Genomic DNA, 15,152 nt, shown 5'->3' on the forward strand with positions numbered 1-15,152 from the left:
TGGCAAAGTCTGTATAAAATTAATACAAAAAAGAATTAATTTTTACTTACTCTCTTCTCCACATACGCAGACTCCATAGTTTAACACCAAATGTTTGTAAGAAAGCTGGCTCATCATACTTGCTGCCTCAAAAAAGGACTTTGAGGAAGGAGAGAGATTTAGAGAGAATAAATATCACTGGAAACACCCCCACCACAAATTGCATAATTTCTAGTAGTTTATTAAAGCCATACGCATTTTTTTAAACATTTTATCTTCCATCTCACTGCAAAGACCCTGTGTAATATATTTTATGTTTGCGGTTGGTTTAGGGTTGTCTATTTTTTTTTTTTTTCAATAACTGATAATCCACATTTCAGAGAGGTTAGCAATCTCTTTTTCTGCAAGCAGGTATATATCAACATTTTAAAAGGAATCTTTTCTTCCATTTCAGTTAACCAAGTAAACTGTAGACAAATTCATGACACACTATTCAGTTTCCAATTCATTCTTTCATAATGCACTATGCAGTTTCCAATTTATTTCTTCATAGCACCTTATTAAGTTCGTCCACTACTACCAGACCTTACCTAACCCTTCAGAAAGGTTTTGATGCTTTTATTTCTTTAGCCATTTTTTTAACTCTCCTTAGTGCCATCTCCAACTGCATTTGCTTGTGTACTGATTATTCACCCAAAAAAACAACAACAAAATTAGCACATTTTCCTTCAGGAAATATATTTGCATTTCTGCACTCCTGCTCTTTTTAACAACTGTTTTTCACTTACCTTTAGAATATATTACCCAGCTTATTAAAATTAAAATGCATTGTAGTTTATTTATTGTTTTCAACTGTCCAGAGTGTATGTCTACACTGCTTGGTTCAACATATAACCCTCTACCATATAAAAAATACTCACTTATTGTAACAGCAGTAATGCTTAGCACAGCATGCACACACATTACACAGCAGCTAACAATCACACCAACCTCAGAGTAGTTTCTATGCACTTTATCCAGAACCTTTAAAAGAACTTCAGTTTGATGGAGCTGGCCATAGTCTCCCACTTCTTTCCTTACACCTTTGAAAATCTTTGTAAACGTTCCCTGTCCAAGACTCTCCTCCTAAAAGAAAGGTAGAAACCAGATGGGGAAAAAATCAGGAATTTCTGCCTGTTTTGCAGAAGATCTCTTAACCGAACACCCTAAATGATGTATATGCCAATCTTCACAGCTAGCACACCTCTAGATTCAAACTGAGAGGACAAGGAAGCAACTACATGAGAAATGGCTTAAATCTTTGCTTATTTTTTACTGACAACAATGACCTCAGGAAATAACTTGTTGCAAGAATCAGAGAGGAAGAAGTTCTGTTAAAGACGTATTTACACATTCCTATAAGTAAAGAAAACTAATGTAGAATTAAAGGGAGGGAAAAAAAAACAACTTTTCTCTCACAATTTTAACTAAGGGAAGATTACAGTAAAATCTCCTAGCTCAGTAAATCTTCTAGCTCAGATAAGGCTCTTTTAAACTTACAGCGAGTTTTTTAAAACTTAGTGTGCATTAAATCTACCAGTGGAAGAAGTAACTAATGGACTTACAAATATCAAGTCCTCATTCCGGATTTTGTGAAAGACCATCTGGTTGACATTATTGTGTCTCTGTAGTGTAGGTGATGAAGGTACATCAGCAACACTATTGCTTCTGAAGACTAGGAGATTTGACTTATCTGTGAGAAGAGAGTGGGGAGAAAGAAACCAAAGTAAATTTATAAAACATAAAACGAAACCAACATTATTTCAGAAGGTTTATTAATGAGAAGCTGTTAATGCAACAAAACAGGTATCACACTGGAATCAGTTTATTCAAAAAGCCACACCGTATTTCATTAAACAAATTTAAAGTCCAATTTTTTCTAGTCAGCAAAAGCATGTAGGTTCATGCAGCTATTTTAAGTTTTTTAAATACTCCTACTTTTGACAAACATTCTGAAATCATTCCTGCTTCCTTTCATATTTCAACCTCTGCTGTATTTGTAATAACAATATGGGACAGAAAAAGGGGAGGTAAGTCACCTTCTTTTATATTACAAAGTTTTGGATGTGCCTATTTTTCTGATGCTTCTTAAAGCTTTTACATATTTTTGCCCTGGGAGTACTTTACTGATTCTCATTGCCTTATGCCTGCCAGAGTAATTATTCTTTGAGTGATCCTGAAAAAAAGACTCTCCATGAAGTAAAGCAAGTCTGTTAGTAAACTAAAGCCAACAGATACATATTTGTGGGTATATGTGTGCATGCACGTGCAATCATATTTATGCAATAATTTAAAATTCTGATGCATATACACTTTTGGTTTTGATGGAAATATGGTTGCACTATTATCCCCTGTAATGTGCATATGTATTTACTTGTCAAATCTTTTCTAAGCTTTTTAATCTATTTGCTAATTTCAATCAAATTTGAGAGAGAGAAAAGTGGTATCAAATAGTCTGTTCTCTCATGTTTTTCATTAATAAGAACTTGGATAGAGACAAAGACTACATTAACGTAAACAGTACTGCTAATAATAAGCAAAAAAAAGGCAGATGTTACCAGAATTCATAAATAAAGACACTATGAAAATCAAAGCTAGTCGAAAATCTTTTATTTGCATTAAAGCAAAATCCACTACTAAAACAAGGGCTCTAGCCCACACGTAATTTTCAGTGTTAAAACGAAGTTGAAATCACAGTGCAGCCTTTGTATAATTCAGCTATCAACAAGAAAATCACTGGCATTGTTGGTTCCACTGCTTATAAACTGTCCTTAGAAAGAAATTATACATTAGGTAGGTCTTTCCTTCTCAAGGCATGAAAACACATTACTAAAGAAGAAATGCTGCTATACACAATCCACTGCAATTAAGACACCAGTTTTCCTTCTAATTAATGAAACTGGCTACCCTGATTCTTTCTGGAATACCGTCTTATAACAAAGTAAAATCTGGCAGACAACAGAACTGAAAACTATGATGAATAAATAGGTCAGCAAAATTTTAAAAAACCCATACAAACCTATCTATCTACCCACCTGAGAATCATTTAGTTTTAATTTATTTTTAAATCTTAGAAAATGCTTACAAATGATCTCTTACCTTTTGGTTTTGGAGGACAGCATTTGACAAACTGGAAAATTATACTGTCTGAACGGACAGTTTCTGTCTGGTAACAGGTCAACAGATCTTTAAGATTACTGAAACTTCTCTTGGTTCCACTAAGATTATATTCTCCATTCTCATTCTTCGTAATTAAGCAGTGCTTATAATCAGTGGTATTCTCTCGCTGCAGAGATTATTTCCATTAAAAATAAAATCAATCAATATTCAGTATTTGAAAGCTTATTTAAATGTATAGTACTCTGCTAAGTAAAGAAAGAATGCTTCAGCAAAATATTACTATAATTTGTTATTTTGTTCTCACTACATAATACTGATTCTGAGAAAACATGACTCTACTCCCATCACTGGAATTAGTATACTGATGTTAAGAAAAACAAATGTTACGAAATGTGCAAAGATGGGGCTGAGAAAACAGATAACGAATCCTAGGAAAAATCCTTCAGAGCTACCAATGACAGCTTCTTCACCCTTACATGAGGTAATATCAAAACAAAATTTTGTTGGAAGTAACAGCCCAGATATTCATACTCTATGTCCTTCTGGCAAGCATTTCTAGACCTCAGATGTATTTCTTGTTTTCTGTCATCTAAGCAATTTGTTTCCAACACATATTTTCAATATGCACTGAGTTATTTTTACAATGAGCCTTGAAAACATATCACTAAACATTTTTAAACAAGAGGAGCTCTTAACAGTGCTTCCAACAAATTCTTAATATCAGAAGCCTGCTAAGAGCTTGCCAGAAAGACTCAGAACAAGAGGAAAAAACCAAACAAACCAACATGGCTAGGTCATTTAATTGTAGGTTTAACTCACAAGCTTGACATGCAAGACTCTTGAAGTCTGTTCAGGGACTGATCTCTCAGCCTAAAAAATTCACTACCAAACACACTTCACTGACTGGACATAAAGATTTTGTGACACTGATCTTAAAATGGCTGTTTACTTCTGCATCCACACATTAAGGTTATTTTACCATTTTCAGAGATGTACATACTTCTGACAGTATTTAGTGACCTTGCTAGCTTGCTATAAATCAGAAGAAAAGCTCATGTATTACCTCTATTACTTTAGCTCTATTACTTTAATTAAAGACAAGCACATCCTTTGAACAAGATAATGTAATTACGTAACAGTAATATTAAGGTACTGTATTATTGCTAAGTGCAATCTCAGAGAAGAGGTACTTCTGGTTCTTCAGCTGCATGAAAATTGCAGGCATCTCAAGGGTGGCTGCCACTCTGGCTAACACAAGATACCCAGCAGGAGATCTGTGTTTACATAAAAGCTGCAAAAATCCAGCTGGCCTAGCACTGAGGACCGGGAAAGGACCCAAACCCAGAAGAACCTGTGAAGGAGAGAGACTCTCACATCACCACGGGCTGTATACTCAGTCTATCTAAGCCCTATTCAGAAAATGAAAAAAGAAAGGGTCAGTGGAAATCCTAGTGAAAAAAAATTCACTAAAAAGCCCCAAACTTTAAAAAACAAAACAAAACCCAACAAACTGCTCTACCACCTAAACAAGTACTACATTTCCAAGAGCTATGTCACCATTTCCAGGACTCTCAAGCTCTCCCCTCCACCTGTCTTACTCTCCTAAGCACATGCTATGTGTCATTAGCAATTACTTAACGTACATGTATTTTGATGTTTCTCACAAGACCCTGAAACCTGGCCAATCTGACCAAAGTAGCTATGGAATATACACGTTCTGAAGAGAAAATTCAGAACCACCCACTTAACATCCTCAGCTTATTATTATAACACAAAAAGATGATACAGGTACTATGCAAGGCAGAATACAAACCTCTATAGCAAAGGTGAGGAAGTATTTTTTAAAATCTTTAGGACTGCAACGAAGAACGTAGAAGCCAGTCTGATTACCCGCTTTCTTCAGTTTACTGATAGCAAAGTCCATGCTACAGTAAAAAGAAAATGTTTAATATTGCATAATTTCAAAATAGAGGAACATCAGAGATTGGCCAATAAGCACTACTATGAGATACCTAATACAACAGCAATTCAAACTCTTCATTTTTTACAGCTTCAAATAATCTTTTTGTCCCTTTGCTTTCCAATATTCAGAGACATATATACAGATGTAAAGGGCAGTATATTAATTTTTTTTAACACTGAAAACACTGCAATTATTTCTTTGATGAGAAATCTTACAGTCTAAAAAAATATGTATCTCATGTCTTATGATATGATTTTCAACATCATATCGTTATTATGGAAGAAGTTGTAATAAAGCTGGCTAATGAATAGCAAAATATTTGCCTAGGTGAAAAAGGTGGGTTTAACTTGGAAAGGACTAATGAGAAAGAGAAGCTGAAATAGAACATAATTTATTACTACAAGAATAATTCCCCTTAAGCCTTGCTAACTGACTATTTCTACCCATCTTATGAAGAATAAAATGGCTTGGAAAGATCTAGAATCATTGCACATCCTTATAAACACCCTAAATAAATACATAGCAATAGTCACTGGTGCAAGAAAAGTGGTTAGAACTGTATAGGTCTCTATGCCTCTCTTCCATCTCTTCTGAAGGTTACAGCATCTATCCTCTTTCTGGCACTGGGAAATTTACAGAACTATTCTGTATTAGCCAAGTAGACAGTGCTAGTTTCATGTAACATATCCTGTATATATCAGTTTAAAGCTTTCTGTAGCTAAAGCAAACACACACTTTATTCTGCAAAACAAAACATTTCTAAGCTCCCATGTGTGTTTATGTGAACAACAATACTACAAGAACTATTAACTTGCTCGAATATTGAGGAAAATGTTATCTGAATTTGCCTTTTTCCCTTGGTAAATCAGATAATAAAACTGCAAGAGGCTGCAGTGAAAACATGAGATCCTCTGTCTATGACACTGTATGCTGCTGCCAGGGTAGGAACTATAATTCCGTAAAATCAGCATCATGACTTTCCTGACTGTATCACTTGAAGATAAAATGAATTCTAATGGAAAAAAAAAAATAAAACCAGAACCTTTCTATTTACTTTTAATACATGAAGAAAATATTGCATTTTTCAAAGTGAAAACTAAGAGGAAAAAATGTAAAGCATTTTATGTTACATAAATTTAGTAAGTACACATTTCAAGATGTCCATCATAGTTCACAGTCAACTGAAGTTCACCTTTCAAAAAGAATATCACCTTGTTTTATTGCTAAAAATTGCTTACAAAATTGGTCCATGGCAGTTGCTTTGGATATTTTCAAGAACTGATGGTGGTGCTACTTCTTTACAGAGATAATGGTGGGCATCTGCAGTTAATCTGTAATATCCATCAATTAATGATACAAAGGAGAGAGCTTCTCTTAATGACTGGAATTCAGCCTCCTGTTAAGTTGCCAGGGGAGAATGAAGGGCAGAGAGAATGAGAGAGACAGAAGAGAGAGGGAGAGAGGGAGGGAGGGAGAGAGAGGGAGAGAGAGGGAGAGAGAGAGAGAGAGAGAGAGAAAGAGAGAGGGAAAGAGACATTCAATTTTAAATAGGCAACACAAAATTCCTGGACACAGTAATGGTTTAAAAGACACAATAAAGATATAAAAGTAGTTTTTAACTACTGTTCATATAGTTGTACTTTCCCAGTGCCACCCAAAGCTTGTTAGCAATCTTCAGTGTTCAAAATAAACCACAAAACAATCTGCCGTAACAAAACCCTTACTCTATATATGAAACAGCAGAGGAATGGTAAAAAGAGGGAATATCTGAAAGGGAAAAACTGAGTAGATACAACTCAGCATGGCAGACACCTACCACACTGGCAACATGGTGTTGGGTTTTTTTTTCCTAAAAGAAAGGCTTTTCTTATCAAAGGGGCTGCCTTCAAGTAGCAAATTAAAATCTCTAGAAAGGTACCTGCCTGAAAATTGAACTACTAGTAAGCAGAAACTGGATTCCTGAGCTAGATCACTACAGAAGCTGACTGTTAACTTCTATGAAGAGAGGTACAATGGATGGAAGCCAGGGGAAGAATTACCTAGTTAAAGAAAAACAGGGTGTGGAAAAGGTCTACACAGAATACATTGAACTGGTAAGAGCAGGGCAAAATTAAATCCATCTGTAACGATATATTTATTACTGCCAATAAGGGAAAATAGGGTCTATTTTAATAGAATTATCTATATTATCTTAATACATTGACAGTTGTACGAGAGCATTAAAGGCTGTCTCTACTTCAACAGAGAAGTGTTACCCTACCATCTACACAGCCATGTTGGATTTCATTCAGTAGCATAGTCCAAAAGAACAGGCTTTAGTACATGCTGTACAAGTTTGCCCATGACACTGGAGACACACTTAGTGGCTGAACACAATTCCTTGGCGAGATCTTTGCTCGACAGCAATAAAAAGCTAGTGCTCTTGATCATATGCCAAGAATTGTTTTATTGAAAGAGGACTTGGAAACAACTATCTTTCCATTTCTTATACAATCAGAAAACCCACAAACAACACCCTAGAAATCCAGCCATTTTAATGAATCCATACATTCTAAAATTGTGTAAATACATTTTGGTAATGAATTCTATTAGCTTTGTAACAGGTTAAACTAAATTCACAAATTTTAATTTACATCAGCTAGTTTTGGTATGTAAAGTGTCCACTCAAAAATCATTAGCAAAAGAGCAGCTACCCCACTTTTCCTGCTCTGCCTTCCTCTTCACTAGCCTTTTTAGACAAGCTCTTAGTCACTTTTACCCTCACAAGCATATGCAGTCAATTACCACTACTGAGAATTTTTAAAGAAAATCTTAATGGCTCAAGGGAGCCTCTTCTGTGTGAAAAGCTATTAAGCTCTCAGCAGCACAGATATTTCAGCTACTCTTCTGTTTCAACAAAAAGCCTTGCAATATTTCAAATTCTTAACATGCTAATTCTGTGCCATTAATCCAGGAAATTAATGTGAATCGTAATTCTACTATAAATGAAAGCAAACCATATACTTTTCTTTTTAAAAAAGCAACACCAGAGAGACAATAAAACTAGTTAATTCTTACTGAAGTATTTTTTGAATTTTAAAAATACGTTTTTACAGAGAATAGTACATAAGTTGTACAAAGGTTTTTCACAAACACAGAAGAGAAGGAAGATCTCTAGTAACATAAATGCCAAGATGGGGAGCCCTGAAAACCACATATCAGTCACAGAAATAAAAGAAACAGCTTGTACTGGGTTTGAATGGCAAGGTTTTGGTGTGGGGGAGGTACAGCCGTGGCTTCTGTCAGAAGCTGCTAGAACCTTTCCTGTGTCCAACACAGCCAATGCCAGCCAGCTCCAAAACAGACCCACTGCGGCCAAGGCTGAACCCATCAAGGATGATAGTACCACCTCTGTGATAACCATTTAAGAAGCAGGGAAAAAAACTGCTGTGCAACAGCAGCCAAAGAACGGAGTAAGAATATTTGAGAGGAACAACTCTATGTACACCTAGGTCAGTGAAGGAGGGCAGGAAGTGCTCCAGTCACAGGAGCAGAGATTCCCCTGCAGCCCATGGTGCAGCCAGTGGTGAGGCAGCTGTGCCTCTGCAGCCCATGCAGACCCACGGTGGAGCTGATTCCACCTGCAGTCTGGGGATGATCCCACACTGGAGCAGGAGGATGCCTGAAGGAGACTGTGACCCTGTGGAGAGTCCACGCTGGAGCAGGTTTGTGAAGAACTGCAGCCTAAGGGAAGAACATGCACTGTAGAAGTTTGTGGATGACTGTGCCCCTTGGAAAAGATTCCATGCAGGAGCAGGGTGAAAATGTGAGGAGAAAGAACATCAGAGACAATGCGTGATGAACTGATGTCAACCTGCATTCCTTGTTCCACTGTGCTGCTCAGGGAAAGGAGGCAGAGAAACTCAGGAGTAAAGCTGAGCCTGGGAAGAAGGGAGGGGTGGAGGAAAACATCTGAAAGATTTGGTTTTAACTCTTCAACCTACACTGATTTGCCTGAGTCTGTTTTGCTTGCGAGGGTCACAGAGAAGGCAGGGATACTCAATGCTTTCTTTGCTTCAACCTAAATGAATTAAATGCTTAAATCTAAGGTCAGTCCTCAAGAATCCTTGACCATGAGATCAGGGAGAAGGTCTGGAGAAAAGAATTATTTCCCTTGGTTGAAGAAGACTGGGCTAGAGATTAATGAAACAAACTTGACATCACAAGTCCATAGGCCCTCACAGGATGCTTCCATGAGCAGCGAGGGAGCTGGCAGGTGTCCTTGCTAGGCCACTCTTGATCACCTTTGAAAACTCACTGCAATCAAGAGAGGTGCCTGAGGACTTGAAGAAAACAAATGTCACCCCAGTTTTTAAATGGGCAAGAAGGAGAACCCTTTGAACCATTGGCCAGTCAGCCTCACCTCCATCCCTAGAAAGACAATACAAATCTGGGAAGAGAGGCTCACACCCCAGAGTGCTGTGCTGTCATTCAGAAGGATCTGGACAGGCTGGAGAGGCGAGGAGAGAGAAATCTTCGGAAATTCAACACATGCAAGTGCAGGGTCCTGCATCTGGGCAGGAATAACCCCATACACCAGTACAGGCTGGGGGCTGACCTGCTGGGAAGTAGCTGGGGGTCCTGGTGGACAACTAGTTGTCCATGAGCATGCAATGTCTCCTTGTGGCCAAGGCAGCCAGTGGTATCCTGGGCTGCATCAGGAAGAGCATTGCCAGCAGCTCAAGGGAGGCAACCCTCCCTCTCTGCTCAGCTCTGACGAGGCCTCACCTGGAGAACTGTGTCCAGTTCTGGACTCCACAGTGCAAGAGAGACATGGAATCCTAGAGCAAGTCCAGCAAAGGGCTACTAGAATGATTAAGGGTCAGGAGCACCTCTCATATGAGGAAAGGCTGATAGGCCTATTCAGCCCAAAGAAGAAAAGGCTCAGGGGGAATCTGGTCTATTTATGTAAGTGTCTGAAGGGAGGCTGTCAAGAGGGTGGGCCACACTCTTCTCTGTGGTACCAGACAATAGGACAAGAGGCAATAAACAAACTAAAGCACAGGAAATTCCATTTTAAACATGAGGAAGAACTTTACTGTGAGGGTGTCTGAGCATTGGAATACATTGCCCAAAGATGTGGAGTCTCCTTCCCTGGAGATATTCAAGAGCCATCTGGACATAACCCTGAGCAACGTGCTCCAGATGACCCTGCTTCAGCTGGGAGGTTGGACTAGGTGATGTATGGTGGTGCCTTCCAACCATCTATGATTCCATGATTCTTTAAAGAATTTAAACAGTAAAAATGTCATTTCTTTGGTTTCCATGCTCATTTTCTGTGTATCATCATTCCTTGAGAGCACTTCAAAGCCTTCTTCAATGTGTTGGCACACAGCTTACCCTGACAGCATGGAAGCAGCATATTTGATATGAAAACCCAGACTTGGGTTTAAGACTTCAATAAAGAACCAATCTGTGTATCGGAAATTACCCTCACCTAAAAACATCTAATTCTGTATCATTCAAAAGAGCTTTGAAAGCAAATGACCTCTGGTCTTCTGATAAACCTCTTAATGCTGCCTGAAATCCATCCAGTTTTACATCATGGTAATTGATTATACAGTACTATAAACACCAGTACCTACAAGAAATTTGAAGAGGGCATATAGGAATAGGACAAGGGTGAATGGCTTTAAACTGAAAATAGGGTAGATTTAGATTAGTATTAGCAAGAAGGGTGGTGTAAGGGTGCTGTAAGGGTGGGGAGGCACAGGAGCAGGCTGCTCAGAAAAGCTGTGGCTGCCCCATCCCTGGCAGTGTTCAAGGTCAGGCTGGACAGGGCTTTGAGCAACCAGGACTAGTGGAAGGTGTCCCTGTCTGTGGCAGGAGGGCTGGAACTAGAGGATATTTAAAGGTCCCTTCCAGCCCAAAACATTCTATGATTCTATGATGACAAATATCACAGCAACCATACAGCCTACTCAAAGCAACATCTATTTGAAAAAACAGCAAGCAAAGTAAACTGACCAGATTCTTGCTGTCTTGTTTGTGAATAGTGACAATTCTTCTCTCACTGGAGCCTTCTTGGCTTGCTTGTTTAATGCTGACATCAATAATATCAGGAAAATCACAGTATGTTTGTAAATCCTGCAATGAATATTCATTATATGTCAGTCGTAACATGAATAGCAACAAAAAATCCCACCTATTTTCAGCAAATTCTTACATCTCTGAACGTGTAAGCTTCCAACAAAGAATGATAAATCCTTAAATATGCTGTTACAGATAAAGAAAAGCAGTTTTTTGTTCCCAAGACCATAACTAGGAGCATCAGTTAAAAAATGCACTAAGATCCAGGAACTGTTAATGGAAATATCCATGTATGAGTGGGTTTGTTTCGCTTGGGTGTTGGGTTTTTTGTTTGTTTGGTTTTGTTTGTTTGTGGTTTGGTTTGTGGTTTTTTAATTGTAGATATTTCTATATGCTCTGTAGTATTTTGTGAGGATTAACAATTGAAACTGAGAACCCATCATTAGCATCCTTATTAAAGAGGTTTAGAAAGCCTATTAACAATCCAAAAACGTCACGTCTTTGTTCAGAGCAATAAAAGCTGCAAAATCTGCTACCAAAGAGATGGATGTCGTATGAATGAAGAAAGCATATAGCCATGATCATCACTGACTCGGTAACTTGAAGCACTGATCCTAGTTTTATGTGAAATCCAAGAAATACTTTTCTCTGATTGATAGCAAGTTCAGGTAGTGTTTTATACTCTATTATTCTGTACTACTTCCTTCAGTCTTTCACAAGTCAAATTACAATGTCATACAAACCATACTTTGTTTTGCTTTCAGTAGTACTTCAGATGATAGGTAACATTCTAAAATAAAGGTAGATTTATCTATTTAAAACTATTTTCCAAAGTACATATATTTTATTCAAGTCAGAATACCCCATTTATATGGCTGCAAGCATATCCTAATAAACAGGTGTAACAACCAAGGCTTTAAGACTAAGTGGGTATCATCTAAAATAAATCAGCTCAAACACACTGACGTCCCTGAAGCACTGTTTTTTCATCTGGTGGTTGGAAATGTCAACTGGCAAAACAAGTATATAATCTAACCCCACATATGTCATTCCGGCTCTCAACCCCCCCCCCCCAAATTTGTTTCAATTCAGTATCTTAATAAAGATTCATCAGTAGAGTTTGCTGAAACAAGAGTTATTACACTTACAGACATTTATTAAGTTTTCATAACCAATTTTATAAACCATTTCTGTAGCAGTGAAAACATATGCAGCCTACACTGTGTCTCTGTCAGTAAGTAGGATAATATTACTATGAAAATATAATTTGGCAATCTTTATAGGAAATATGATCAGTTTAAGCACTACAATAGGCTTCAACACAAGGCCCAAAAAGTACAATGTGCACAAATTTTGTACATCTAACCCAGAAATTGAAAAATCTTCTTATGTTAGCTCCTGCCAGAGCAACTGGCATGCGGACTAGGAAAGGCAGAGGGCTGACGGGTGACAATTATGAATGAGGTAACTACATCTAATGTAAATCTACAAATACTCTAAGAACACACTTAAAATCAGGGCATGGAACCACATTTTTTTGTTAGGTGTTAAAAAAAAAAAAGGAGTTTTACAAATTATTATAGCACACTGTAAAAATACAACCTTTTGTAGATTGGTCTTGACTGCTATGTATTATGCATCAAAACTAACAACCTAATGAATGCAGTTACTTTGGAAAGCTGACATGCTCCACTTCGCCTTTAATTCAACTTCTGGAAAATCCCACATTCTCAGTGTATACTGCTATAAGTTTGTATCAGATTCTGGTAAATCTGACAAAACTAAGAGTTATGCTGGGAAATCACACAGAGGAGAAATAATACAGATAAATAAAAATGCAACAGCACATGCTTACTAGCACTTATTGGAACAATTCTGTGTCTAATTCCTGAACAAAGAGTACATGACTCTGCAGTCACAGAAATGTCACTTAAAATTTGCTAGCTCCAACACTGATAGGAGTCTGATTATAGAAAAATCTACCTGGTTTTGGAGTCCTTAGAACACTGCAAAGAGAATCTGCTGAATTTGTACATTTTACCTACAACTGGAAGTGGGGTAATTACTTTTCCACACTGATTTTTTTACAGTAAAGAAGGTCTAACACAGAATCTCTCATTTCTCAAACACAGAGGTATTACATGTTCAAGTAAGGGCTTTCTTCTAATACTTCAACAAAAACATAATTTAAGAATTCTAAACTGTTTAAGTCAATACATTTCTGTGAGCCTCAGCTATACAGAAATTATTTGAACACTGTGAAGTAAAATTTACCTAGCAAATTTACCTGGGGTAAATCAGAACTTCTAACATAAGATAATCACTATTACATGATAAACTGCACAATTATTAAAATAATAAGAGAAATTACCTGCTCTGCCAGTGTCTCACAGTCTTTAAGTTTTCCTCTTGAGCACTGAATTCCACCATTTCCAGTTATTACAATGGTTGCAAAACTTTCCTCTCCAGAAGGATCTCCACCAGGTTCCTTTACTTCAAAAACCTCTGAATAGAAGGCAGTCTGAAGGGTTTCCAGATTTATAAGATACTTAAGTTTCAAGTTTCTGGCAGTAGCTTTGCATTGCCCAAACTGTTGTATAAATTTGCGGAACCTGTACCTTATTCTTTTCCGCGTCAAAATGTGGTAGTCTTGGATTTTTGCTCGCACACATTTAGGCAAAAACATTTTGTAGCTGTGAATAAATAACCAGCAAAAAATCTACTCATTTTATCCATTAAATCCATTAAAGCAATGATGATTAGTTCCGTGCTAAACAACTCATCATGAAAATAATTTTTCCTCGAAATGTATAACCTTAATCCTCTAAATAACCTTATTTTTTAAACTGTAGGATAACAAGGATCCTTTCTTCAATCTGTAGTATCTTATTTCAAATACAGCTGTCTCTTCTTCAATTTTCCATATTTCCCCCCTCACTCAGTTCAACATATATTACATAATGCATTTTCCATAAATCCTGACTGTTCTAGTCATCACTGAAGTTTTGAGCTAAGGCAGCAAAAGTTAAACAGCTGCTTTGTTTGGTGTAGAAGTTGGAAAGAGGATACTGCACAGACAGAGGCAACTGCATTGATAAAGAACAACTTTCCTGGCTGAAACTGTTAAGTGGTAAAATACAATGTTGTGGTTGGTTCTCACTGAAGTTCCTATATCTCAGTCCATATTCTTTATCAAAGGGCAAAAGAGTAGTTTGTCACCTGCACTAAGCTGGATGATTTGTTGTCTCATTCCCTTTTTTACTCCTTCTGCTAGGTTTCATTAAAAGACAAACATTAAGCATTAAGTACTAAGCAAGGACAGAATTAGCTGTGTAGAAACCAATTAGGTTGATAAACCAATACGAACTGATAAAGTCATGCAAGTTTAGCAGAGATCAGCCCAACATGCTTAAGAGCCTGCAGGGCATGACATGACAAAAGAGGCATAAGAGAGCTTGGTTTGTTCATCATGGAGAAAAGAAGGCTCAAGTAAAGTATTCGACTAACAGTCTTCAACTAATGGATATGGAATGGTTTGAATTAGACTTCTCAGACATGCACAGTGAAAGGACAGGAGGCAACAGAGGGTAACTGGTATCACAGAGAAGACTGATTAGATACAGAGGAAATCCTCCTCAGTGAGGGTGATGGTACACAGGACAAAGTTACGCAGAGACATGGTGGAATCTCCATCCCTGGACATTTTCAGAACTTGACTGGACAACATCCGGAGTAACTTTACCTAACTTTGAAGTTGGTCCTGATCTGAACAAGGGGTTGGATCTAGACCATAGGTCTCTCCCAACAAAAATTTTTCCCATCCTTTCCCACATAAGTAGCTGCTGCCTTACCTCTCATTACGAGAGCCAAATCCATCTACTCAAAACCACAAATGGCCACTGTGATACAATCTTTCTAATAATTTCTAGTTTACACTATAGCTAAGTTTACAGAATCAGTATGCTAGAATAGATCAGTTGCC

The 15,152-nt window shown here is 37.5% G+C and overlaps 1 protein-coding gene across 5 annotated transcripts in view; it reads right to left on the reverse strand.

The window, feature by feature from the left end:
• Positions 1-15,152, reverse strand: part of JAK2 (Janus kinase 2) — a 68,325-nt gene that overhangs the window by 29,154 nt on the left and 24,019 nt on the right. For 2 of the 5 annotated variants that reach the window (XM_061473082.1, XM_061473083.1), the window contains 8 exons: positions 13,542-13,863; positions 11,108-11,227; positions 6,340-6,497; positions 4,952-5,063; positions 3,118-3,304; positions 1,584-1,711; positions 970-1,104; positions 51-138 (listed from right to left, as the gene is read on the reverse strand). In XM_061473082.1, coding sequence (XP_061329066.1) covers positions 51-138; positions 970-1,104; positions 1,584-1,711; positions 3,118-3,304; positions 4,952-5,063; positions 6,340-6,497; positions 11,108-11,227; positions 13,542-13,863 — 1,250 coding nt within the window. The remainder of the gene's footprint in view (positions 1-50; positions 139-969; positions 1,105-1,583; positions 1,712-3,117; positions 3,305-4,951; positions 5,064-6,339; positions 6,498-11,107; positions 11,228-13,541; positions 13,864-15,152) is intronic. The other 3 variants (XM_061473084.1, XM_061473087.1, XM_061473085.1) reach the window with 2 other exon arrangements.

This window comes from Pezoporus flaviventris, unplaced genomic scaffold (assembly GCF_033815535.1).
Source record: "Pezoporus flaviventris isolate CSIRO_AGI_PZ_B2104156 unplaced genomic scaffold, CSIRO_AGI_Pfla_v1 ptg000076l, whole genome shotgun sequence".
NCBI classification, from domain to species: Eukaryota; Metazoa; Chordata; class Aves; order Psittaciformes; family Psittacidae; genus Pezoporus; species Pezoporus flaviventris.